Source organism: Furipterus horrens, unplaced genomic scaffold (genome assembly GCF_987537825.1).
Source record: "Furipterus horrens unplaced genomic scaffold, mFurHor1.1.pri manual_scaffold_7, whole genome shotgun sequence".
NCBI classification, from domain to species: domain Eukaryota; kingdom Metazoa; phylum Chordata; class Mammalia; order Chiroptera; family Furipteridae; genus Furipterus; species Furipterus horrens.
Genome location: NW_028327177.1, coordinates 136,477,154 through 136,504,868, shown reverse-complemented (window position 1 = coordinate 136,504,868; position 27,715 = coordinate 136,477,154). Strand labels below are relative to the sequence as shown.

Here is a 27,715-nt window from a genome sequence, read left to right as displayed (position 1 = left end):
AGATTCGATTTTGGACCTGCAAGGCCAAGGTCGTAAGTGCAGAGCCCTGAGACGGGGAGAGCCCCATGGAGCCTGGTCTTAAGCTGCTGCAAAGCTTACTTCCATTTTGAGGCAAAACAGCTAAAACTATAAGATACTATGACAACTGAAGAGCATTCCAGTTTACAAAGCACTTTTGTGACCTATTTGCATATAATGCTAATAAGGGTACTACTGTTGCTATTTTAAGAAGGAAGTTGAGATGCATAACTTGACTCATGTCACAGAGTTAAAACCCAGGTATTTGTATTTCTGATGGAGTTTATTTCAGTTCTGCTTCTCATAGGAAGAGCAGGATCACTAACTGCTTACATTTACTTATTTGCAGAGACTAGAGGTATAATTTCAGTGAAGGGAACTATATTTGGTGACCTTATCTTTGAAGAAATAAATAAGTATGGATATAGGTCCCACTTTAAAATTGGAGCTACACTGAAATGTTATAGGGACCTAATTTGGGAATTATAAAAAAAGAGCAATTAGATTCCCATGAATATGCTCAACTAATTTTTAAAAATTTTATTGTAGCTCTGGCTGCATGCTCAGTTGGTTATAGTGTCATTCCATGTACCAAAGGGTTGCTGGTTCAATTCCCGGTCAGGGCATGTCTTACCTAGGTGGTGGTTCTGTCCCTGGTTGGGGCGCATACGGGAGGCAAACAATGGATGTTTCTCTCTCTCCCCTCACCTGCCACCACCCCCTTCCTCTCTCCTCAATGGAAACATGTCCTTGGATGAAGATTAAAAAAAAAAAGTATTGTAGCCCTGGCTGGGTGGCTCAGTTGGTTGGAGCATCATCCTGTGTAGGTTTAATCCCTGGTTCGGGCACATACCTAGGTTATGGGTTTGATCCCCGTCAAGGCACATATTGGAGGCAACTAACTGATGTTTCTCTCTCACATCGATGCTTCTCTCCCTTCCTCTCCTAAAATCAATAATCATGTCCTCAGATGAGGATTTTTAAAAATCGTTAAAAAAAGTTAATTGTAAAATATGCAAAACAAAATTTACCATTTAACCATTTTTAAGTGTACAATTTAGTAGCACTAAATACACTTAACAATGCTGTAAACCCATTATTAATTACCGTCTGCCTCCGGAACCTTATCGTCATCCCAAACAGGAACTTCGTAACCTTTAACAGGAACTCCCATTTCCCTTTTCCCTTGCCCCCAGCAACTTCTGTTCTACTTTCTGTCTCTCTGAATTTGCATGTTCTAGGTACCTAACAGATGGAATAATACAGTATTTGTCCTTCTGTGTTTGGGATATTTCACTTAGCATAATGTTTTCAAGGTTTACCCATGCTGTGGCATGTATCAGAATTCCATTCCTTTTATGGCCAAATAATATTCCACTGTGTGGATATACCACATTTTGTTTATCTATTCATCTATTGGTGGACACTTAGGTTGTTTCTACCTTTTCACTACTGTGAATAGTGTTGCTATGAACATCGGTTTAAAAAGTATTTGAGTCCCTACTTTCATATTCTTGGCATATACACAGAGGGGAATTTGCTGGGTCATATAGTAATTCCATTTAACAATTTGAGGTACAGTATTCCCTTACTTATCACGGGTATTATGTTCTACACACACACACACACACACACACACACACACACGATAGGTGAAAATCAGCGAAGTAGGAACCATACATTTATTTTAGTATTTATATATATTTTAAGGCTTTATAAACCCTTCCCACACACTTAAAAACTGTGTTCAGTGTCTTCACTTCAGTGATCAAAACTACACATGTGATAAAATTGAATAGAACTAAATACACACACAAATACAACTCAAACTGGGGAAATCTGAATAAGATGGATTGTGTCAAGGTCAGTCTTCTGGTTGTGATGTGCTCAAGTTCTGCAAAATGTGGTTTGCTGCTGCATCTTCGTGCAGGTCTGTGAGTGGATGTCTTATGAGGCTAAAAAGAAAGGCAACTGTGAGATATCTGAAGATTTTCAAATTATAAAGACCTGGATAAATATTTGGAAAGCTTCCTCGGATCTCCTTTCCTAGAAATTTGTCTCCCACTCCTATATAGCCCTGAATATAGTACAGGTAACCCCCATATAACACAGTTGTTACGTTCCTAACGAATGCCGTGTTATGCAAATCTGTGTTATACGAAACAACTAGTTCAAAAAGGGGGGTTAGGTGCCAAAAATTGTAAAAAACATACTATTATGTTTTTATAATTAAGAGAAATATCTTTATTAAAGCAATTTTCATAAAAAGTATTACATATTAATATGAATTAAGTAATGTTTTCTTCGTCATCACTACCAAACTCCATTAACCGAATGTGTTTTCTTTTTGACAAGATATCCTCATCCTCTGAACTTTCTTCAACATTATCTTGATTTCTATGCTCTACTTTTTGCAAAAAAGATCTGTTATTTTAGATTGCTTTGTTTTAGTTGAGAAGTCTTTATAAATTTCGTTATACGGTGCTAAGCACTTTTGGAGTTCTCTCTTAAACTTTGTGCTCCTTTTAGTGCAAGGATCTTCATTTAAGAAATATGACTCTTAATACTCCATGAACAAAATGGGTTTAACATTCTGATTAATTTTAAAATTCTACAGGCTAATCTGATACGACATATGCTCTCAAATGAAAACGCTTTTGCTCTTAAAAGCTTTTATCACGTTTAGTATTGTACGGGGATTTCCCTAATATCATGTTATATGGGAATTTCCCCAATTCTCTAACCGTGTTAGAGCAAAACGATATTACAGAAGTACCGTGTTATAGGCGGGATACCTGCAGTGACTTAAATTGGAAAGTGTTTTCCACTATGAAAATAAACCATGTTCATTATACTTAAAAGCTTCTAAAGTGTAAACATAAAACCAGCACCCAAATATAATTTAACGCTACTTCTATGCATCTCTCCCAGTCTTGTTTCTGTGCCCGGTTTTAAAAACATAACTTTATTTAGCAATAACTATATTGTATCCTGCTTTTTTTTCACTCACTATCACACATGACCGTCCCCCCACTTCTTCTTCTTATTATTATTATTAATTTATTTTTTTACATTTTTCAAAGACATTCATGGTGGGGTCCTTCACTTTTCAACTCCCCTGCAGGAATGCGGAATGTGGACTTCTGTGCAGAACACCTGGTCCACAAAACTTTCAAAACATACGTTCCAGAAGCGGACCACTGGAGACACTTTGAGGTCTCCAGGCGCACGACACCCCCCTCCAGCCCGCCACGCCTGTTTCCATATCAAACCACCGCCCCCAGGACCAACCGAACTTCTGTCACTTGTCACTTTCTGAACTTCGGCGCCCTCTCGGCCACCGTATACTCGTAGTGACTGGTGTAGCTGGTTTCCCTGGTGACAGTTGCCAGGGCAGCTTGAGGAGCGTCAGGAAGAGGAGACAGAGCTGCGGTGGCCCCAGAAGGCAGGAGCTGAGTGAGGGCTGTAAGTGCCGGGAGGTGGGATTGGGGGAGCCCGCCGCCGCCAGGGGTGGGGGTGGGCCTGGGTCGGAGCCGGAGCGCACACGCGCGTCCGAGCGCGCTGCCACTGGCCGGACGCCCACTGCACGCGGGATGCAGAGTGAGGACAGTCCAATCTTGGTTCTCTGAATCTTAACACGCAGCCTCCTCCCTCTCGGGGCACTTATTTCCCGTGCGGTGCAAGGGTTACTGAAGCGCAAAGGGTGGGTCACCTGGCCAAAGCCAAGTAGCGGGTGACAAAGTCAGAACTTTAACTCTGGTCCACCAGACCTCCGGCGCCCTCTACTGGTCTCTGCTACGGAGGCCTCTCGCTCCACACTGGGGCGGAGCGAGAACTGCGGGACCTGGTGGCATCCACTCTCCCCTTCTCCTGCCTCCGGGTCAGCCCGCATGGGACCGGGGACTCGTCGGAGAGTGCTCCTCGGTGCGGGACTCCTGCCTGGCGACCCAGTCATCTTCCCCCCATCCCCAACCCAAACCCATCCCTGCACTGATGCTGGCTGGGCAGGCAGTCAGTGAATCTTGTCCTACAGGGCGTCCAACTAAGCCTCTCAGGCCGTCGCTTCTCCACCCCCAGGGCCCCAGGAGGTTGCTGGGAATACTCGAGGAGAATGTAGTAAAATAATAATAATAATAAATAATAATAATAATACAGAGGGGAGGGAGGAAGGAAAAAGAAGGAGAGAAAGTAGCAGGCTGGTGGGGGCAAGGGAGGCCCCTGTCTGGATGGGACCTCAGCCCCTCCTCAGTGGCCCCTGTCGCCTATGCACTCAACTGGCTCTGGTTCTTGGCCACAGGAAGTGCCATGGTGGGTAGGTGCCACGTTCCTTATCCCATGGCTTAAGTATTTCTTGAGCCCAGAGTTCCTTAGCCTTAAGAAAAAATAAAGGGGGGGGGGGCTTATTTCGTAGACCAATTTTAGATTTGCAGAAACACTGAACAGAAAATATAGAGACCCCATATATTCCTCTCCCCTCCCCCCCATTATGAACACTTTGCATTGGTAAGGTACATTTGTTACCATTGATGATCCTACAATGTTATTATTAACTTTGTAAGTCTATAGTTAGGGTTCACTTTCTGGATTATACAATTCTGTGAGTTTTGCCAAATGCATAATGCCATATACTCACCATTACAGTATCACTCAGACCGGCTCCACTGCCCTAAAGTCCCCTGTGTCCGCTCTACGGTTCATCCCTCCTCCTCTCTCTCCAACCCCTACAACCACTGGTCTTCTTACTTCTCTCTGTGGGTTTGCCTCTTCCCGGCTATCATATAGTTGCAATTGTACAATATGCGCCCTTTTCAGACTGGCTTCTTCTTGATTGCTTTTGCTTTTTAGTAATTATGAAAAAAAGCTCCTATAAACATTTGCTTCCAGTTTTTTTGTGGAGACAGATTTTCAACTCATTTGGGCAAATATGATTGCTGGCTCATGTCGTAGGACTATGTTTAGCTTTGAAAGAAACTGCCGAACTGTTTCCAATGTGACGGCACCGTTTCGTATTCCCACCAGCAGTGAGTGACAGCTGCTGTTGCTCCACATCCTTGTCAGCACTTGGGGTGTCAGGGTGCTGGATTTTAGCCACCCTAATAGGTGTATAGTGCTATCTCATTATTGTCTTAATGTGTAATTTTTAACGACCTATTATTTTGAACTTTTCATACGTTTATCTGCCATCTGTAGATCGTCTTTGCTGAGATGTATGTTCAGATCTTTTGCTCACTGTTTAATTGGATTGTTTCCATATTGTTAAGTTTTAAGAATTTTTCTATATTTTGGATACACTCCTTTGTCAGATGTTTTACAGATTTTCTTCCCATCTGTGGCTTGTCTTTTTATTCTCTTGACAGTGCCTTTGGCAGAGCAGAAGTTTTTAATTTTAGTGAAACCCAACTTGTCCGCATTTTCTTTCATGGATCATGCTTTTGGTATTGTATCTAAAAACTCATTGCCAAACACAAGGTCACCCAGAGTTTCTGCTATATTGTCTTCTAGAAGTTTTATAGTTTAGCATTTTAGACTGAGGTCTGTGATCCATTTTGAGTTAATTCTTGTGAAAGGTATAGGGTCTGTGTCTAGATTCTTTTTTGTGCACGTGGCTGTCCAGTTGTTCCCATGCCATTTGTTGAGTATTTTTTCTCCATTGGATTGCCTTTGCTTCTTTGTCAAAGATCAGTTGACTCTCTTTGTGTGGGTCTGATTCTGGGCTCTCTATTTTTTTCTCTTGGCCCATTTGTCTATTCCTTTACAAATACCAGAGTTTTGATTACCGTAGCATTATCGTAAGTCTTGAAATTGAAGCATCAATCTTGCAACTTTGTTCTTTTTCTGCCTTTTGCATTGGCTACCCTGAGTCATGCCTTTTCATATAAACTTTAGAATCAACTTGTCAGTATCCACAGAGTACCTTGCTGGGATTTTTCTTATAATTGTGTCGAATCTATAGGTCAATTTGGGAAGAACTGACATGCTAACAATATTGGGTCTTCTATCCATGTACATGTGATATCTATTTAATTATTCTTTGATTTCTTTCATCCACATTTTATAGTTTCCCACATATGAATCTTGCACATATATTGTTAGATATATACCTAAGTATTTCCATTTGTATATGAGTATAAATGGTATTGCATTTTAAATTTTGATTTCCAGTTGCTCATAGCTGGCCACTTTCTTCTTCACACAGCTTTAGGCTGATGGAGGCGCCCGCCCCTGCTGCAGGTCTCCCAGGCTCACCTAGCGTTGGCTGGCGCATCCTTAGGCTCCTGTTGGGAGTTCTAAAAATAGATGCCCAGGCCAAAACCCAGACCCATTAAATTCAAACGCCACGGGCTGTGTGCATATACAGAGCAGATGCAGATGCCCTGGGGGCTGAGGTGGGCTGCAGGCGCCCTGTTTGTACAGGCTGCTGTCTTCCAGAGGTTTATTGGGCTGAGGACCCTGCATTTCATCTGATGAGGAGGATAATAGCAGCTACATTCTCAGGAATGCTCATATGCCAAGCCCTGTATTACATGCTTTCCATTCATTCTTTCATTTAATTCTCACAACCACCCTGTTAGGTAGTTAATGGTTACCTTCCCATTTTACAGATGAGTACACTGAACCACAGAGAGACAAAGTGATTTGCCCAGGCAACAGTGGGCATCCTAGAAGAACCTGCCCCCCATTGACTTCAAGTGCATGTTTGGGAATAGGAAAGGGAAAAAGCTTTAAGTGTTACTGTGTTTATCCATTCATGTATTCTGTCTCTCATCCTAGAGTACCTGCCACATTCATTCAGTGACAGTTCTACATATATCAATTGAAGGCTCATTCTGGGAAAGATGCCAAGAATTAAAAACTAAATAAGACATAAGCCCCCTGCTTTTAAGAGGCCTGTTAGTAAAGGGAAAGAATAGAAACAGTCTTAGATGATTATAATACATTGACGTAAGTTCAGTGATCAAGGAACACCTGGGAGATGCTAGGAGCCCACAGAGTCTCCCCAGGGGAACCCTAAGGGCTAACTGGGTGTTGTGGGAAGGAGAAGGGCAGCTGTGGGGAGCCTGGGGAGGAAGGCACCCCAGGCAGGCAGAGTGGCTGAAGCAGGCCTTCGAGATGCAGCTGGGCTGGAGCTTGAGCAGGGGTCATAGACCCAGATATCTGCAGGGGCTGATGGGAAATGAAAAGGGTGAACCCGGCAGGTGTAAGGGAGAGAACAGCGTTTACTGCAGTGATAACAGGCGGCGGACGTGCCGGCTGCAGCACCTGGGAGCGGTAGGACCACGGCTGAGTGGCAGGAACTCGCTCTGCCCAGAGAGGACTCCCTCCGCCTGGCAGCTGCTGTCCTCGCGGGACCGTGGGCTCAGCATGGCCAGGTCCGTACATGTTTACAAAAGAATCTGGAGGTCTGGATTTAATCGAAATCTGTAAATGTTTGAATGTTGGCAACAAACTGAAATCCTAGCATAGCATTCTGTGTCGGACAAAACTGTCTGTAGATGAATGCAACCCTCGGCGGCCAGGGTGCATCAGTGAGTCCTGGGCCCTCGGCAGGCAGGGTGCACCTGTGAGTCCTGGCAGATCTTGCAGAGGCAGGAGCCACTTAGACCTGGTTTTGGAAAAGTCCCAGATGGTTGTGTGCAGTAGGGATTAAAGGGACAAGACAAGACCCAAGCAGCTAAGGTGGGAAATAGGGAGCCAGAGAGATAGGAAAACCCTGGGGGGAGTCTGGGGGGAGCCCGATGCCACCCAACATCTGGAGCAGGCAGGAGATGAGGTGCAGAGGAGGTGACCTTGTAAGCGCGGCAGTGGCTGCCAAGGCCGGAGGCAGCCGTCATGAGGCCTGGTCATCACTGTCGGCCGAGTAGCCAGGGAAGGCTTTCTACTGAAGCGTCACAGGCATCACTGTGAGGGACAGGTGACTGGATGTGGAGGAGGAGGAAGGGAGTCCTCAACAGAGACCACCAGGAAGGGAGAAAAGAGTAACATTTTATTGTTACTAGCGGCAGAGCTGACACAGCGTTTTCACGCCGCCCTTTGTATTTGTCCTCACAGCACATGTGGCCTCCGTGCCGTCATCTCTGGCTTACTGAACAAGGGACTGAGGCCCGGAGAGGTACAGAGATGTTTTAGCTTCACATAGCTCACCCTGAACTTCAGGCGCCCTCTCAGCTTGGACCGGGCTTCTCATATAGCAGCCCGGACCACAGCATCCAGGCTGCACCCTGACCAGTGACATCAGAATCCCTGGACGTGGGACCCAGTGTCAGTATCTTTAAAGTGCCCCAGGTCCTTCCGGTGGGCAGTACAGGCGGGAACCACTGCTTTACATGCTGGTCACAGCCTCTAAGCTGCTTTCCTGACTCGCCGTGGACCCAGAGTGGTTATTAATAGCTCTCCCTTGCACTCCCCAATGTGACCCAATTTGGAAAATGAAGTATATGGTTGTCTCTTCTTATAATGTACAAAAATAGGGAATCACAGGATACATTTATTTTTAAACTCTATTGGTTACATCTTCAAATAATTGGCTTAATAGGGTTTTCTTCTCTCTCAAGACACCTTTCCAGGTGAAATTCCTCTAATCGGGTTGGCAAAGTAAGGCTCGCAGTCCCGATCCAGCTCACTGCCTATGTTTATAATAAAGTTGTGTTGGGACGCAGCCACACCCGCTCATTTACGCCTTCTCTGAAGCCGCTTTTCACTGCAATGGCAGAGTGCAGTAGTGGCAACAGAGGCCATATGGCCTGCAAAGCTTCAAATATTGACTATCTAGCCCTTTACGGAAAAGTCTAAGTTGGACTCAGTGGACCAAAGTGACATTAGATAGAGCTGCCATCATTAAGGGGAAAACAGGCTGGAAGGAGAGGCCGAGGCTGAATCCCCCCAAAGCTGTCACGCGTCTGGATTTGATTTGGGACTGACAGGCGTCTACCGAAGCTTCCAGAGCAGGGGCGTGTCACGCCCAGAGCTGCACTTTAGAGAAAGTCATTCAGCAGCGAAGGCCGGCGAGGCTGCAAGAGAGGCGGGAAGGGGCAGAGGGGCAGCGAGGGCAGTAGGGACCTGGTCGGGCAGCCCCGGGGGCAAGTCCATCCATCATTCGTTTACCGAGTACTAATCCCACGCCTGCTACACACCGGCAGTGAGCATCACACAGCGCCTGCCATTGTGGGGCTGGTGGGGAGGAAGAGGAGCAGCCCGCAGACGACCAACATATAACGTGTCAGGTGAAGCGAGGGGCGGCGGAGAAAGATAAAACAGGGTGGGGGCGTGGGGTGAGGGTACAGATGCTTTCTGCAATAGAATGGCGAGGAAGGTGGATGGCTGGGAAGAGAACATCCCAGGGAACGGGAACAGCAAGTGCAGATGCCCTGAGGTGGCCATGCATATGACGATGAGAGTGATAGCCGTGGGGATGGAAATATGGGGACGGGTCTGAAGACATTTGTGGAGAGTCAACAAGACCTATGAGCAATCGGATGGTGGATGGATGATGTGACTCGAGTTTGGTTACGTCAGGGATGCTTGACACTTGGCTATACTTGACAAGCGTGTGGGGACAGTTTTAAAATTCCACTTTCAGTGCTCTATTATTCTATTTACGTGAAATTCAAAAATAGACAAACATCCCGGACATATAAGAAACTCAATAAGTACTGGCCAGTGTGGCTCAGTGGGTTGGGCATCATCCCGTCGTTTGGGTTCCCTGTCGGGGTACATGCCTTGGTTACGGGTTTGCTCCCCGGTTGGGGCACATACTGGATAAATGTTTCTCTCTCACATCAGTGTTTCTCTCCCTCTCTTTCTCTCTCCCTTCCCCTCTCTCTGAAAACGAATGAATAAAATATATTTTTTAAAGGAACTCAATAAGAAGACCACACAATTTTTTAATGGACAAAAAATGTGAACAAACACATCACAAAATGGCCAGTAAGCACATGACAAGATGCTCAACATAATTTGCTCTCAGGAAAATGCCAATTAAAACCACACTGAGATAGCACTACAGACCCACTAGAAAGACTAAAACCTATGCCGACCATACTAAGTGCTGACAAGAATGTGGAGTAACAGGAGCTCTCATGCACTGCTGGTGGGAATATAACTCTGGAACACAATTTAGCAGTTTCCTATAAAGCTAACATAAATTTACCATATAACTAGGCATTTCCAAATCTAAGTATTTACCCTGAAGAAATAAAAACATGTTCACACAAAGACTTTTGTGTATGTGAATATTTGTAACAGCTTTATTCCTGGTAGCCAAAAAATGGAAACAGCTCAGGTGTCCCATAACTGGTGAACATATGAATAAACTATGTATATCTATACAATGGACTACTACCCAGTAATAAACAGGAAGGAGCTAGTGATGCCCGCAACAACATGGTTGAATTGCCAACAGGTAGGGCTAAGCAAAACAAAACATAAAAGACTGCCTACTGTATGATTCAAACTGTATGAAATTCTAGAAAAGGCAAAAATGTAGTGATGAAAAACAAATCAGAGTTTGCCTGGGATTGGGACAGGCAGGGGAATTGGTCGTAAGGGGGCACAGGGGAAGAACTTTTTGGTGTGATAGAAATGATCTGTCATGGTGATGGTGGTTTCCACTGGTGTATATATTTGTGAAAACTCATTAGCACACATAAAATTGGTGCATTTTATTGTGTGTAAATCACACTTCAATGGAGTTGGTTAAAAAGAAAACAGATGACACTCATCGTCCATGGCGGAGGTAGAATAGTGGTTACCTTGGGGGATGATTGATAGCCTGCTCAGGGACAGGTAGTGCCCTGCACCATGATCCGGCAGTCATCAGAGGAGTGTATATTTGTGTAAAGATTCATTGACCTGTGTGCTCAGGATGTAAGCCCTTTACTGTATGTAAAGTATACCTTAAAATTATACCTCAATTTTAAAAGTAATGATTCAGTTCCATTTCTAGGAATTGGGATTTAATTGCTCCAGGCATGTGCCCAAGCACTGGTATATTTTAGGAGCTCCTAGGAGATTCTAATGTGCAGCCAGAGTTGAGTACCACTGTTTTAGGGACAGGGAGGGATGAGGTGTTGAGTCCGAGTGATGGGGGAGTGTTCTGATGCCATGCGCAGTCTGGAGGCACAGTAAGGGCCAGAGGAGGACGTGCAGCTCAGCTTTGGCTTTCCGGGGATTTGAAGTGAGGCTGGGTCTGCTGAGCTCCCACATGGCCACGTGCAAAGCTAAGCAGGACACTCCAGGGTTGGGGGCTGTAGACCGGGCTGAGCACTCTCGGGGAATGTGCCCTTTCTTGGAGTTTGCTTCAGCTCAGGCTTTTTTCCCCGACTCCTAGGGCAAGATGGCAGCAGATGAAGGTTCGCAGGACACCTTGCGGCTCCAGTTCAAGGCCATGCAGGAGATGCAGCTTAAAAGGTTACAGAAGAAGATGGAGAAACAGAAGGAAAAGGAACTGAGCCTCAACAGCAGAGCAGATGACCCAAAAGAGCCCTTGGAGGTCTTCGATGGCCTCAGCCTTCTCCAAGCCGGGGAGCAAAACTCGAAAAACACCTTTGAGCAGAGGTAAGTGCAGGTTTGGACTCTGCCAGGAGCAGCCCAGGGAGGTCGGCAGGTGGGGGAGAAGCGACCACAGACAGTCAGGTGCCTGGGTGCACGTTTATAAGTTGAGAGGCAGAGGTGTTGACAGGTTGTTATTGAAGACTCTCCCATCGGATCGAAGGTCTGTGCTCCTGTGGACAAAAGTTATTATGAAATGTCCTTAAAAAAACCACTTAAAGTCTAATTGAAATTGTGAAACTCATCAGGGTGTAGTTTATTCACTTGGATTTTCTTACGTAGTTTCTCACAGAAACTATGTTTGGGTTTCTGAGCAGTTAGTTGGCAGACTTTGACGGTTCATCGAAAATCGTTGTCCAAATCTTGTCTGGGATCATTCTCCCATGGCAATGTCCCTTTCCTGACTTAACAACACACACACCTGTCTGTTCTAAGGAAGCTCTGCGTGGGTTCCTGCTATTTTACAGTTGGTGGAAAAGTTGTAGAGGGTCCAGAACCTTTCCAGTTTGCTCTAAATTTGATGTCTCATAGATGCGTATTGATCTATGCCAGTTATTAGAAACAGGAGTCTGTGTTGATACAAAATTCTCAGCTTGTGATTTTTACATAAATATTATAACAGTTGTTGAACTGTCTCTTGGCCTCTGGCTTCACCCAGAATCTATTTTCTCTGTCTTCAAATTCTACCTTTTACGGTTTATTGATTTTAAAATGGTCTACTAAAAATGCTAATTGAGAAAAAAATAAAGATCTTTCAATGATTGAAAAAATTCATACAGCTCTTAAATCTTGGCTCCAAGTGAGCCCCAGGCCTATTTGCAAATGATCTTTGCCCAAATCTGAGAAACTAGAATTGATGGAGACTTGGGCCATTGATGGATTAACAACAACAATAATATAGCTGTTATCTAAATTATTATACTATAACCTGTAACCTCTGTAACTTATTTACTTTCTGAGCGACTGTCTCTAAAGAGCCTGTTCCATTTGTAACAATGGAAGTGATCACAGAGTTACTAACGTCATGTGTTATTCGTGTTCTAAAAAGAGCCTTGCAGACAATTTATAATATTGAAAACCATCCAACCACCTGTTTTTATTTCTGAACAGATTCTGTTTGGTCTTCTAATATGTACGTGCAACGAAGACTATAAATTTCCTTCTAAGTATCACATTAGCTGCATTTCACAAGTTTTAATATAGATTGCTTCTGCAGTCCATTCATTCTAAACGCTTTGTAATACACATTAATCCACAAATAATTTAGGAGTTCTTTTTTTTTTTCTTTTTTAGTTCTAAACATAGGTTTGCAGTTTTCTTATTTTACTTTTGCTATTTTTTAGTATTGATTTCTGATTTTAGTTAATTGCTATTAAAAAAATGGTATGATGTCCATTATTTGGAATTTGCTAGGATTGCCTTTGTGGACTGTATTAATACATTTTTGTGCATGTTCCGTGGATGCTTAAAAGTCAGATGGATTCTCAGAGTAGTTGTTTTATAATGTTCTCCATTGAATCCACAGGAAACCATGTTATTCAGAACTTCTTTCTCCTTTCCCGTGTGTGTGCATGTGCCTGCGACAAGTGTGTGCTGAATCACTCCGTTTTGAGACCAATGTGTTAAAATCTGCTCATTAAGGATTCCCTAATGTCTCATTCCTATTTTGTACAGATCAGTTCTTATCACCACCTACGAGGTGCCCAACGAGGTGCAACCAACCCAGGCGGTGGGGGCCTGCCCCCGGCCCCGGGGCCCGCGAGGAAGCAGTAATTCTGCCTTTGCCTTGCAGGGTGCTGGAAGACGAGATTGAACAGCTTCGCCACCAGCTCAGGGAGACGGTGGATGAGAATGGGCGGCTGTATAAGCTGCTGAAGGAAAGGGACTTTGAAATCAAGCACCTCAAAAAGAAAATAGATGAGGACAGATTTGCCTTCACAGGTAGCTCCACCACTGTTGCGTCTGTCCCTGCCCTGAATTCCAGGTGCCCGGAAGTCCGGGCCCAACTGTCATGGAGTCTACCCGGCAGGGCAAACAGCAGGTTCAGAGGGCAGGTGTCCAAGTGAGAGTGCCCAGGGCCAGCTGTGGCCCAGCTTGTCCGCATGAGTCCTGGAAACGAGGGAGCGGGGCGAGGAAGAGAGTGGGCCACGGAGGCCAGCGCGCCAGGGAACGGGAATGGGAGAACAGCAGGAGTAGTGGGGCAGCGGGCTTCCTGGCAGTGTTGGTGACTCCTCTGGGACTCGCTCACAACAAGCGTTCTGCAGGGTGTTCGCAGCGTGTTCAGTGGGCCAACAGTGTCCCTTGTTTGTTGGTGCTCTGGTTCTGTTGTCGAATGGTGGACGTGAAAGAGCCCCAGCAGGAACAGACATTTACTCTCCTTGCATTGTGGCTCCAGAAAGGTGGGTGACGCAGGGAAGCTCGTGGTTCCCGGAGGGTTTCCTAGGGCCCAGCAGGGTCTGGAATGGACGTTGGCCCTTCAGGTCTGGGCTGGACCTTGGCTCTGTTGGTGGCGAACTTGGCACCATGGGCCTGGTGGGGGCTGTGGCGTTGTGGGTTTAAGACTGACCTTCGCCCTGTGGGTGTGGGCTGCATGTTGGCTCTGCGGTTATGAGCTAGACCTTGGCCCTGGAGGTCTGGCGGGGACCTTGGCCTCCGCTCCAGGTTTGCCCATTGAGCAATTCCCAGAAGGCTGACTAAGCGACCGCAAAGTCAGTTCACCAATCACAGAGCGCAGCAGGCCTCACCCGACATGTGCCAGGGCATCCCTCCCTGCTTTGATCTTACACGCCTTTAAGGGGAGTACCCCCACCCAGAGGACCAGTGCCTCATTAAACAGCAAGGGACTTTGGCATCCTACAGACCCCCAGTAGTCTACTGTGCCTCCCTCCAGGCTTCAGCCTTTTCTGTCTAAAACAAAACACTGAAGACAGACGCACACTCTGGGTTCGGACGTGAGGGGGCAGCTTGCCCTTTTGCAAGGCTGCAGAGAAGCTGATTGGGCTCCGGGGAGAGTCGGAGATCCCCTGTGCCCAGGAGACCTGGGAGACAGGACCTGGGGCTGCTCCCTCTCCCCAGCCTGCCCCGCGCATCCCCCCTCTCTTTCCCTGTCTGTGCCAGCTCTCTCATGGCCTCACCTGTTTGCCAGCCCCAACTGTCCCTTAAATCTCTCCTCTGAAATCCAGTTCATACTCTGAAGTCACCATTTCTGCTTTCCAGCTTTGCGTTTGGAAGAGAAAAGTCTGACTGGTCCAGTTCACTTTTTTAAATGCGCCCACAAGTGACAGCTGCTGGCAGCTGATAGACTGGTTTTCCTTCGGCAGGATTTTTCATGCTCCGTTATAGTTTAGTTTTTTTTTACTATATTTCTTTGTACTGTTTACTCGTGATTGCACTAGTGGTTATATAACTTAACTTTTCACTGTCTACTTAGAATTCATATTTTATCCCTTCAAGTGGAATGACGAAGCTTTACCTCCACGTGGGTCCCTTTATCCTCCCCTTCTTCCTGTTGCAGCTTTTATATTTATTATTTCTATGTATATTGAACATCCTATCAGACACTGTTAGCATATTTGTTTTCAGCCATTAAACACATTGTGAAGGACATAAGAGACCAAAACAGTGTCCTGTATTTACCCAGATACTTAGCACTTCTGGGCTCGTCTGTTCCCATGATCGCGGCTGGCAGCTCCAGCGTGGGGCTTGTCTGGAGACAGGGTTGGGAGCAAATCGGAAAAAATGCCCAGAGGATGTTGCCCATTGTCTCCGAGCTCCCCTTCCTGCCCTTTGGGTTAGAGGAGGCTCATCTTAGACCTCTGGCTGATGTCTAGTTCCAGGGTTTGTACTGTTTTGAGTCCTGGGAGGAAGACATAGCCCAGAGGACTCGGCACTGGACCGTTCGCGCCTCTGGGCCTGGCTCCTCACCCACCCCGTGTCTTGAACCCGTTCTCCTCACTGTCCTCACCCCGTCCAGCGGACGTGAGGCTGCCGAGGGGAGCCGCTCCGAGTTGCCTTGCTTGCTGCCTGGTGCAGGCCCGCAGCATGAGCCTGGGCCGAGTTGACTTGAAAACTTTCAAGAACCTTTGTTCACCTTCCACCTCGGCCTTGTTCTGCGGTGCTTTACGGTCTCAAGAGTAGCCTTAAGAAGGGGTCTCTGCCAATGACCCACTGCTGGAGCGCCAGAAGCACTCAGGGGAGTTGCAGACCATCCCGCCAAAACTGCCTTTGCACAGATGGGAAACTGCCCTCCAGAGAGGGCAAGGGATGCCAAGCTGCCAGTGGTCACGCGAGGCCAGCCCCCTACTGCCTGCCTTCTGTATGGCCCCACGTCACCCCACTTACATCCCCCCAGCCACCCCTTCCACAGCCTCCTGCCCCTTCTTGGCCTTCCAGCTGCTTCCTCAGACCCTCCAAGCACTTTCCGGCCCCCAGACCTTTGCACTCGCTCTTTCCTCCGCTGAGGACACTCTTCTGCATGGCTGCCGTGCCCCCCCCCCCCACTTCATTCACCCAGGTCTCTGTTCGCACGTCACCTCCTCCGAGAGGCCTTTCCCAACCACCCCTGAAATAGCATCGCCCCCACCGCTCTCATTCTTGTGCCCAGCGTCAGCTTTTTTCACAGCACTCATTCCTCCCAGGTATTAGGGTACATATTTATGTTTGTCTTTCCTATTCGCCACTGAGTCCCTGACACCAAGGGCGTTCAACAATTGGTAGAAACTCAGTGAACACATGCATCTGTATTATTAAGTGTTACCACAGAATTCTGTGAAGAAGCAACCGCACAATCTCAGCAGTATCCAGCAGTGAGCGTCCATTTGCGCCAACAACCGGGGGTTGGTTGGGGCTCCGCTGATCTAGGCCTGGCTTGCCTGGGGTGGGCCAGCTTTGTTCCATGTGTCCTTCTTCCTCTTCCTGGGACCAGCCAGCTGGCCTGGGTGTGTTGATCCTGTGGAGGTGGCAGAAGCGAGTTTGCCTGCTCCCTTCTCACTGGGCGGCACAGCAAAGTTGCAGGGCATCAGGGGTGGCTATGTAACCCTGTCACCGAGGAGGGCATGAAGAATTGGCACAATACACTTGCCTCCCATAGAACTGAAACCCTGCTTCCCAATTTTATGGTTTTCTTAGAACACGGTGAATCTCCGAGTGGCTACATGCCACTCGCTGGAGTGAGGTTTCAGGGTGCCTTGGGATAGGGTGACTCTCCTGACCCCCCCCCGCCCCTCCCCTGTGAGTGTCACACCATGCAGCCTCAGCTGTTGGTGGTATAGCATGGGTTTGCTGTGTGTAGGCCTGCGGTTTTCATCGACCTCAGCACTTCCCCTCATTTTAGGCACAGCCGGTGTGGCTGGGGATGCCATCGCCACCAAAATCGTGGAGCTGTCCAAAAGGAACCGGGTGCTGATGGCAGAGTCAGAGGGCGCGAAAACCAGAGTGAAGCAGCTGAGCAGTCGCGTCCAGGAGCTGGAGCAGGAGGTGAGGGGCCCCGGCCTTCCTGCCTCCGGAGGGGGCTCAGCCCCTGGGCCTCCCCTCCAGAGGGGGAGCCACACTGAGGCGCTTTGGGTCCTTCTGGAGGGCTCGTGGGTCAGTGACTGCGATGAGATTCTCAGTTTTTGTCACATCCTGAGAGGGGAAAGTGTGTTGAGAAGTGAGGGCCCACGGGGCACGGAGAGGCAGCCCAGCGCAGAGGTGAGGACACGGACTTGGAGCCCGGCTGCCTGGCTGAGGACCTCAGCTCCTTCCCCGACTTGCTTTGTGACTTTGAGCACTTTACAAACACTCTCTGCCTTAGTCTCCCCCGTCTGCCACATGGCAGCCATCAGAGCACGCACCCTGAGGTGCTCTGAGGACTCAATGACGTCACATCGCCAAATGCTCAGAACAGGACCTCGCATGCAGTGAGCGCTAGATGAACACTGTTACCTCCAGGGATCCTCGGAAGCTGGAGCCAGGAGCACTGCACCAGCTGGTCTCACTTCTGTCCACCTTCCGCTTTCTGCTGCCCCCTCCCCTCCCACAGCTCATCGCAAAGCCATCCAGGCGGCCGAGGGCGCAGCCCACGCAGTTCGTGGTCCCTCGGGAGCCAGAGTGGGGCCCACGTGCAGCGTCTCCTTGTGTGGCTGAAGGAGCCGGGGCTGGAAGAGGTTAAGAGGTTTCTCGAGCCGCGCAGAATGTGCTGGTGCCGGGTTTCAGATCCAGTGCCCTCGCTCTCCAGAGCCTCCTCGGTCACTGCACTTGGCATGGAACCGGAGCCTCTTACTCTGCAGCACATTTCTGAGAGCCGTCTCGGGCTCTGCGCCAGGCCCTGGGGAGACCGTGGGGAGCAAAATAGGCCTGGTCGTTGCCCTCCTGGGAGATAGAGACCAGCACCCAGGGCCTCTTAGAGGAGGAGCCTACATGGGAGGTGAGGGTGGGGGATGCGGGAGATGTCCCTGCAGGAGGAGAAGGGGCAGATTCAGAGAGGTGGGGGAGGAGCCTCGCTGCAGAGGACCCCACAGCTCTGAAGGCCCTGAGTGGGGAAGAAGGTCTGAAAGGGGACTGGAGAGGCTAAGAGTGGAGCAAGATCAGGTCACAGAGGTGGAGGGGGGTCATGCCCCGCCTTGTTAGACAGGCCATGGTCTCCGTGTGAGGAGCAATGGGGAAACCCATGAAGGCTCTGCTGGCTGCCTGTGTATGGTGATGGTCGTGGCAACCAGGCCATGGGCCACGCAGCCGGATCCTCAGTGTCTCCTCGTCTGCAACCCAAAGGCTCTCATGCCTTCACCCTCCGCGCCCAGGCCATCGTTAGCACTCCAGGATGCTACTAATGAAGTTGTTAGTGCTTCCCAGCGCTGCTCCCTGGTGTGGCTGGGGAGACAGGCAGGTGATCCATTAAATCCTCTCCCATCGCAGTCAGTAAGTGAGGTGCTTCCGCTGGTCACCCCAACGTGTGCTGGAAGGCCACCGCTGCAGCCGGTACCCACGCCCCCAGGGGTGGCATCAGAGTGCTCCAGGTGCCACCATTGCCAAGCAGACTCAAATACTAAGTGTGGGGTTTGCTCTTTCAGCTGCAGACGGCCCTGGCCAGGCTGCCCGCCAAGGGGGCCACCGACGCAGGAGCTAAGCCGCCGAGGGCCCAGATGGGAGACGGAACCTTGGTATGAATTCTCCTCTGGGCGGGGAGTCAGTGAGGCAGCCACCAGCCCAGATCTCCCCTCTTCCATGGAATGTAGGGACCTCTGTCCAGGCCCGCGCCCACCCCATTGGGGAGCCAGTGTCACCATCACAGGGTCCCCAGGACAGCCATCAGGGAGCCCCAGTGGAGGCTGATTCAGTCCCCAGAGAGGGGGGTCAGGAGGTGCCTGCAGATCCCAGAACCCTAGAATTTCAGGGCTTCATCCAGCTGACTGCCCACTCTCAGCCCACTGGGGAGACATCGACCTCTACCTCACCCCAGGGACAGGAAGCTCACTACTGCCCCCACGGAGCCCTGCCTCTGGGGGGCAGTTTATGTTGTGACGCTCCAAGTCTACAGAGGAAAGCGGCAATGGGGACGGGGGCTTGTTCCCAAGATTCTGTTTTAGGCAGCAGCCGACGAAACCCAGGAGGTGGGAGCTGCAGCTCCATGACCCCGTGGGCTACCGGGGAGGGGCGCAGAGCCACAGCTGGACAGAAGATGGCACCGGGGTCTCTAGAACAAGCGGGAAGCCAGACCAGTGGGAGAGCCAGGGGTCCAAGCCCCAAAACTCCAGTCCAGGGCTCCTTCCCCAGCCCCTCCTCCCACCTGCCTACAGCTCCACACCGAGCTGCTTCCTGCCTGTCCCAAGGAAAAGTCAGTCCTCCACGTGCAGTGAGGGGCCCCTCGGGTTCCTGAGGGCCCGTCTTGTGTAACCTGCTCATTGCTGGGGAGGCAGAAGAGGGGCTCCACTCTCAGCAGGGGCCGGCCGGAGCGTTCGGGCCCTTTCCCGGCTCCGAGCACCATGCTGAGCAGCCCCTGGTTTATCCAGAGCGTTGAGCTTGTCCATGTGCTGACCCTGAGCAGGGCTGCCCTGGATGGGAAAGCACTTGCCCAGGCCCCTGTTGAGACCTGGGACCCAGAGAATCAGACGAGGCCTCTGTCCAGCAGGGAGTCCAAGAGGAGAGATGAATGGCCATACTGGAGGAAGGAGGGGACAGGGGTGCCTGAGGTGGCTGGGAGGGGGCATGGAGGGGGTCCCGGAGGGGGCGTGGAGGGGGTCCCGGAGTGGGGTCTGGCTGGAGAGGGGACGTGGGGGAGGGCCTCCCAACAGGCAAGCCAAGGCTCAGAGGCTGGGAAGCGGTCAGTACTTCTATCATGTTTGCTAGCTGGGAGCCAGCTGGCTGACATTTGCCTGAGGCCCAGGGCCCATGAGAGGGAGTGGGGAACAGGAGCCAGAGAAAGCGGGGGTGGGGCCCCCATGGAGGGCAGACTTGAGTGGCAGCTGGAGTGGCAGTTCCAGCTTTCTTCTGTGGCTGCAGGGAGCCAGGAAGGTCTCTGACAGGAGAGTGGGTGATGGGCTGCCAGTCCCAATTCATCAGCACCATGTGTTTTTTCTGGGCCTCTTCTGATCCGAGAGAGAACAAAAGCAATGTCCCCCCCTACACTGCCAAGGGCCTGCAGGCTCGCTCCTCATTGCAGGGGGGAGCGGGCGGCCCTCCCTGGCTGGGGCTGCAGGGCCAGTGGTGTGACTGGCTTTGGCATGTCTGCCCCCCACGGGCCGGGTCTCAGTTATTTCCTCAAAGAAAACAAGCCCCCAACAAAGCCCGAGGAATTTCACTCTGGGCAGAAACAGCTCTGAAATGGCAGAGGGCAGGGTTGGCCCCGCTGCCCAGGACGGGAGGACTGGGCCCCGTGGCAGAGGGGGTGATCGCTGTGCACACCTGTGGGCCCGGCCCCAACCAGAGCACCGTCGGGCCCTCAGCCCCCTCTACCAGCTGCCCACCCAGGTCAGCTCAGACCCCCTGGCACTGCCCTCTGTCAGAACCTGCCCCGACGGCGCCCTGAACATCGGTCATCCTATCCACATGCCCAGTCCCTGGAAGCTGGCTTTGCATACCCCCATTTTGCAGATGAGGAAACGGGGTTCTAGATATAGAGCCGGGCTGCCGGGACTCACATCCACACTGTCCGTTCCCAGCCAGGTACCCCAAGCCAGGGGACCCACCCTCCTCCAGCCTCTGTGCTGGGTCTCTAGGGGGTGACCATAGACCCTGCCACACCGGGGCCTGTGAGGACGGAGTTGCTCCTTGCTGAGCACCCGGCCTGGCACCCAGCACATGCTTGGATACATTCGGGCTACGATCATTATTCCTGTTGCGGCAACAAGTGGCCGCTCGCCATCCTGTCTCCCCCGCCAGCCGGAGGCGCCAGAGGTGAAGGCCTTGCAGGACAGGCTGGCAGCCGCCAACCTGAAGATGAGCGACCTCCGCAACCAGGCCCAGTCCCTGAAGCAGGAGCTCCGGGTGGCCCAGAAGGTACTTCAGAGCTAGGCTGTGGGTCTCCTTGGCTGGGGCTGGGATCGGGACGGGGTGTTAACAGGGATAACGGGTCCCATTAAGGGACTGAAGAAGGCTTGGCCCTGTGAACACCATGCTGCTTGCTTTGGGTCACACTCCAGATCTAGTAGCATCCTTCCACCAGCTCTAGCAACAGCCCCATTTGGTGAGTGGGTCGCTGGCTGCCCAAGGGGCCCTGCCTACATGCCCTTGTCATGCCTGCCCAACTGCAGACCAAGGGAGACCATGCCGTCCAACCAGGCAGAGCCCTTACAATCTTCCCTGTGCTGTGTGCACCCCAGCGGATCCTGGGTCTTTCCTTCCTAAGCCACCTTGGACTTGGAAGCCTGACAAGACCTGCCTCCTGCCCTCTGCTATCTATAATATTAGGAAATGAATAGGTTGTTTGTGTATTAAAGGCACCTTTCAAAGGAAAATCCTCAGACTTGGGATGCAGGCCCAGCTGGTTCATTATTTATTTGTATTTACAGTGAATTCTCTGACGTTTGTCTTTCCTGCTGGAACCACTCAGACCAGCCAAGATTTCCAAAACAGTGCTCTATTGTACAAACAAGCCCCAGAGACTTGATACGCTAGCTCAGGTTTCCGTGACAGGCTTCAGAGTGGCCCCGGGCCCAAGCTGAGCGAGTCGGTTCCACCCCGAAGCCTGGAGGTGGGGCCTGAACACCCCCTGTTAACAGCCGCAGCGCTGGAACCGAGCATCCCTGAGCGACACTCAGAAGCCCTCTTTCTTGCTGCTCTCAGACGTGGCCCCTTGTCGGTGGCTTTGCACAGAAGGCGAGGGCCTGTGGGAATGCACTTCCTGGAGCCGTCCAGAGCGAGCTCAGGTCTAGGGGACCAAGAACAAATTAAGGAAGCAGGTCTTGGTCAGTTTTGTGGTTCACTCATCCCAGAATGTGTCAGGAGCGAGGGGCCACATCTGGGCACTGTCGGCAGTTTCCTGGCCACTCCGATCATCGCCAAGAAATGCTGGGGGATGAGGGGTCTACCACTTTCCCAGGGGGAGCTGCTCTTGGAGTGTGGTCAGCCGGCCTTTGGGGGTGGGAGGAAGGTTGAGCAGGCAGCGTCTGGGCCTTGTGGGAGCCTCTGACCAGGCAGCAGCATGGGGGCTCTGCTGGGGCCCCCTCTCTCCTGGCCTCACTGAAGACCCCGCCCTTTTCAGGCATTGGCCAGCGAGGTTGGGGAAGATGTGAACATCCAGCAGCTTCTGTCCTCACCAGGGACCTGGAGGGGCCGAGCGCAACAGATTCTCGTTTTGCAGAGTAAGGTGAGTGAGTCATCACACGTCTCCTGGCCCAGAACACAGGGCTTGAAAGGCCCCAGAAGGACCCGCACCGGCCTGCAGCAGACGCAGAGCCCAGAAAAGGCCTCCTGCAGGGTCGTTGTTCCACATTCTCCCCGCCCAGCCTGATTTTAATTTGTTACTTAACGAATAAGCATTTATATAACCGTTACCATGTGCCAGGCACTGGCGCCCAACAAATGCCAAAGCCTTTGATTTATTTGACTCCAGGCATATTTTTTTGCCCTGAGTTTTATGTAAATTTGCGTGACTAGTGTACTCTGTAGGCTTTTTCCAGTTTTGTCCAGATGCTTGTAGACTTTTAAAAGTTTTAATTACTCCATAAAAACTTAGCTTTGTCTCCCTCTTTATGTTCTAAATATTTGAAGTCTCCTTTGAGGCTACAAGTAGGGGCTCCAGGGCCCAAGTGCTTGGACTCAAATCCCAGCTTTCCACTCATCAGCTGTGTGGCCCCGGGCAAGGGACTTCACCTCTCTGTGCCTCGGTTTCCTCATCTGTATACATGGGTTATGGCAGTGCCGACCCCCCAGGCTTCTCAGCAGGGCTGGATGAGTCAGTGTGTGTCAAATGCTCAGCACGGTGCCAGGCATGGAGGAAGCGCTGTACCGAGGGAGCCATGGCTACTTTTTCCTCGTTTTTGCCTTCAAACCAAGAAACCCCAGTAGGTGTATAGCTTCCACAGTTGCCAAGTCCCTTAGCCCCAGGGACTTCAGGGTCACAGCTTCTGGGTGGCTTTTATCCTCAGGGTTTCCTGCTGGACCCTTGAAGCCAACACCGAGGGGGAAAGGTCTCCGAAAAACTGTAGCTGATGACCAGTGTGAGGTCTTGGGGTTCAGGAGACCTAGGTTTGTGTCTGGCCTGAGTCACTGATCTACAGGTTCTCTGACCTTGGGCAAATCACTCCCCCGGGCCTCAGTCTCCTTGCCTGTAAAATGGAGATGCTAGTGCTGTATTTCTCTCTTGGGTTTTTGAGAGTTAAATGAAATAACACTCGTTAAGCACAGTGCTTGGACATAATGAGCATGTTCATTACTGTTGTTAAATTGTGTAAATAAACGATTAAAAGCAATCCTGTGTTCTTTAATGCTTAATGGAATTACCACGCAGCGCCACACGAGGGCGCTGACAGGTGTTTGCGCAGGCTGCCCTTCACTGGTGAACTTAGTGAATTTTGGCCCTGGCTCAGGTTTACTCAACTTCGTTCCCTCGTTTATGTTGTGTCGGCATGGGAACCAGGGTTAGAAGGGCCCTAGGAATTATCCACTTGATCCCCAGTGTAATAAAGGCATCATCCTGTGGAATGACACCTACTGGCCTCTTGTCGAGATGAGAGCCTTTGAGTGCTGGACTCTGTGCTGAGGGCTTCACCTGGGCTGCCCTAAGGTCTCTCGAAGCTGCGTAATCCTAAATATCACTCATGGCACTTGTTTAAAACGCAGGTCCTCCCCGTCCTTCCCCTGGAGCTCTGACTTGTTGGTCTGCAGTGGAACCCAAGATTTGTCATTCCAAGAAGTGTCTTGGGGCTTCCCAGGCTCAGACAAGTTCAGGGCACTGAATGCTCATAACAGCATTATCAGGGTGTCCCCTTAGGGCCATTTCACAGATGACAGACCTGAGATTCAGAGAAGTTAAGTAATTTGTGCACAGTCACACAGCCAGTGAGGCTTTGAGCTGGCCTCTCTGCCTCCAAGCTCTGCCCTCCCTCAGCAGCATCTTTTGCGAGTGGCCAGGCACCCAGAGCCCCCCAAGAAGCACACGGCGTCTCAGGTGGTCTGTCTGTTAGGGTTCTTCACTGAGATTCTCCTCTCTCTCCCTCCGAAGTTCCTGGGGCCACACGTCTGCTTCTCAGCCTGAAGACCCTCAGAAAAGGGGTGATTCTCTTCATTTACCTTGAAGTTTCTCTTTTCCAAGCTAAACCTCTCTAGTGTCTTCTCTCGTTTTGCTCAAGGTGCCACCTCAGATCCCTCCCCACCTTGGCCCCTCTCATCTGCATGTCCACGTCCATCTGTCTGGTGGAGTCTCCCGCCCCACCTCAGGGCGGGCCCCTGAGCAGCTGAGTCTGACCGCAGACCGCGCTTGTGAAACAATGAGTCTTCCCACCCCCAGGTTCGAGAGCTTGAGAAACAGCTGGGACAGACCCAGAGCCGGTCTGTGGGGACAGCCAGTGATGAGCTGTCTGTCTGTCCAGACCCAAGGAAGCTGTCAGCACAGGAGAAAAACCTGCTGAGAATCCGCAACCTGGAAAGGGAAAAACAGGAAAGCTGGGAGGTAAGGCATGCGTGCCCGGGGGTGTCAGCTGGAGAGCATGGCCACCCCAGCAAGGACTCGGAGGCATCCCCTGAGAGGCAGGGGACACCGGGGGTTTGGGTCGCCTCTGTGTGTTCCTCACATCCTGTCAGTCCAGCTTGAGCCACCTGACCGGCTCCTCGCCCAGAGCCCATTCCATGAACTTTGGGTGGCCCCAGCCTGGCTGGTTGAGAGATGCTGGATCCGAAACTTCCACTCTAAAAGGAGGAGGACAGCGTCCCAGTCCCAGGCATGTGCTAGGGTTAGTTAGATGGCCTGAAAGGAGGAGAGCTCCGGGCTGATGGAAGAGGTGGGCTGGCTGGGCCCAGCTCCAGGGCCTGCGTCTCCCTGGCTGAACAGGGGGTGTCAGAAGCCAGACTCCACCAGGCTGATCCATAAAGAGGATGAGTTTGTCCTCGTCATCAAACAGTCTAGAGGTGGCCTCGCTCTGGGCACAGATGAATCCAGAGATCTGGCACCCCGTCTCAGCACCACTATCTCCTGGGTTAGCTTCATTCTTGCCCATGGGGACTCCTGACAATCCCAGCTTCAGTCCTCCAACCCAGCCCCCATGAAGGGCTCCTGGGAGTTCTGATAGAGTCCCAGAATTAAGTGTCATTGGCTGACTTAGGCCATGTTCCCATCCTAGCTGAGCCAATCGCTACAGTTCAGGGTACAGGATGCTCTGATTGGCCAGACTTCACATGTCTGCCCCGGGGTCTGGGGAATGAGTCAGTCTCCCCAAACTCAGTCTGACAGTGGGGAGTAGGGGCCTCCTTAAAGAGGGGATGCTGGAAGCCTGAGCAGTCCCACTTCAGTGGCCCCGTCCATGGGCTGCCTAACAGGGAGAGGACCTTTGTGACAGCCCCGTGCTAGGCCCTGGTTGTGACCAGCCACATTGTACCTCCCGCCATCCTAGGCCCTCAGGTGTGAGGAAGGGAACAGTGGGCCCGGGCAGGTCCTGCAGGGCCTTGTGTGCTGCCCAGGGATTTGGACTTTTATCTCAAAGGCAGTGGAGAACCAGCAAAGAGATATAAGTTGTGGAGGGACGTGGTCAGCCTGTGTTTTGGAAAGGTCACATGGTCAGCCATGGGGCTGGGTCGGGGCAGGAGACAAGCCCAAGGACCTGCACCAAGATGGCAGGACTCAAGCAGAAGGACTGGACACCTGGGACATTGAGGATCGACTTTCTGGGGCTCAGTGACGGATGTGGTGGGCAGGGCGGGGCAGGAAGAATGATGAAGGACTTTCGGTGGGAGCAGCAGCTGGGTAGGGAAGACAGGGAGTGCGTCCCAGGGACATGGGCCTTGACACCTGAAGGTGTTGGGTTGGTGGCGCACCGAGCTGAGACTGACACGTTCACACAGAGGAGAGTATGAAGGACGCGTCAGGCCACCCGTAAGCTGCCATGTCTGTGGCAGGACGGGTTTCCCGTGTGTGCCTGCTCCGCTAGGCGCCCCCAGGCCTGCAGCGCGCAGACAGCGGAGCCTGAGGGGACAGTGGCTGCCTCCCTGCAAAGAGCTGTGGGCTTGGAGACTCCTCACGTCCTACTGGTTTCTGTTTCTCTAAGTTCACCAAGGATCTGGGGACCTTTTTCCAGTGATAATTACCCTTCCAGACCAAAGCAGAGTCTGTCCCCCACTGCCCCAAACCCTCATTTGTGATTCAGTCTTGGCTCTGAGGGTTTGCCTAGTTTGGCCTCTGTCCCCTCTGACCTTGCCTTGACATACCCCACCACCACCACCACCACTCACTGAGCTCCAGCCATGCATGTCCCACCCCAGGGCCTTTGCACTTGCCCTCTTCTCTTTCAGTCTCTGCTCAGACACCACCCTTTTAGAGAGGCCTCCCCTGACAATGCTGCTCTCCATCCGTCCCCGCCCTTCAGCTAGCATTTATCACCACTGGGCACTGTCTGCTCCCTCACTATGGTGTCAGCTCCTTGGGGACAAGGACTCTGATTTGTTCCCAGCTGTGTCCCCAGCACCTATAACAATGCCAAGCACATAGGAGGCCCTCAGGAAATGTTTCAGAAGGAATGAGTGAATGAGAGGCTCTAAAGGCAGCTATGAGTTCCCAGCTTGTGGCTGATCCACGGAGGTGCGGCCTGGGGTGGCGTGCTTGAGGAAAGGAGTGGATGGACGGACGGATGGACAGACAGATGGACAGAATGGCAGGTGGAGCCTCCCTTCTTGCTCTAGCTCCTGGTGGAGCAAGGCGCTTCCCACCGAACCCTAGACCGAGTGCTGTTGGCTAAAGCACGGCTTCTCTCTTGTCCCCGGCTTAGGCAGGGTGAGGTCTGGAGACAGCCCCTGGAAGACAGACCCGGAGGTGGCCAGGGGGTGTCCTCTCACATCTGACTCAGGCAGAGCGGGGGCAGCTGCCTATCCTCTGGAGCCGAGGGAGGGACGCAGTCATCCATTAGTCCAGTCTGCCCTGTGCTCGGGCAAGAGCTGGGAGTTGGGGCCCCGGCTCCATTGACTCTCTCTGTGGCTGTGGACAAGGCCCCTCCCCACTCTGGGTCTCCCCATGAATGGCAGCAAGGGCCCGCTCAGCCCCCCGCCCAGGACTGCACTTTCCACTTCCAGAAGCTTGCTGGTGAGCGGGACACCCTCCAGAGAGAGCTGGAAGAGCTGAAAAAGAAGTCTGAGGGCGTGAGGTCCCGGAACAAGGTGCTGGCGAGTGAAGTGAAGACCCTCAGGAGTCAAATGGGGACCCTGGTGGAGAAGGGTCAGCATGATGACGAGCTCATCGACGCCCTCATGGTACGGCCCAGTGCTCGGGCGGGGCTGCAGCCAGGGCCCCGGACCCCCGGGGAACGGGGCCCCGCCACGGGGAGCTCTCCCTTGCCCCTGGGTGCCCCCTGCATGGCCCAGAAGCCCCAAAGCCCTGCCCCAGGGCCAGGAGCCGCCCAGTGGCTGCCTGAGGGTGAATAGGGGTCATGCTGTGTGAGGCCCACGTCAGACTCAAGCCAAAAGAGGAAGAACTGGGCGAGAGGGAGGAACAGGCGTACACCCCAGCAATGGAAGGGACATCTGGGGGGCTAGT

At 51.3% G+C, this 27,715-nt stretch overlaps 1 protein-coding gene across 1 annotated transcript in view; it reads left to right on the top strand.

Moving 5' to 3' along the window:
- The first annotated feature begins 3,425 nt into the window (after positions 1–3,425).
- Positions 3,426–27,715, top strand: part of CCDC13 (coiled-coil domain containing 13) — a 41,839-nt gene continuing 17,549 nt past the window's right edge. Inside the window, 9 exon segments of the mRNA XM_090284611.1 lie at positions 3,426–3,483; positions 11,345–11,571; positions 13,358–13,506; positions 16,898–17,040; positions 18,612–18,701; positions 20,920–21,036; positions 22,241–22,345; positions 24,488–24,649; positions 27,256–27,432. Coding sequence (XP_090140737.1) covers positions 11,351–11,571; positions 13,358–13,506; positions 16,898–17,040; positions 18,612–18,701; positions 20,920–21,036; positions 22,241–22,345; positions 24,488–24,649; positions 27,256–27,432 — 1,164 coding nt within the window. The 5' untranslated portion in view covers positions 3,426–3,483; positions 11,345–11,350.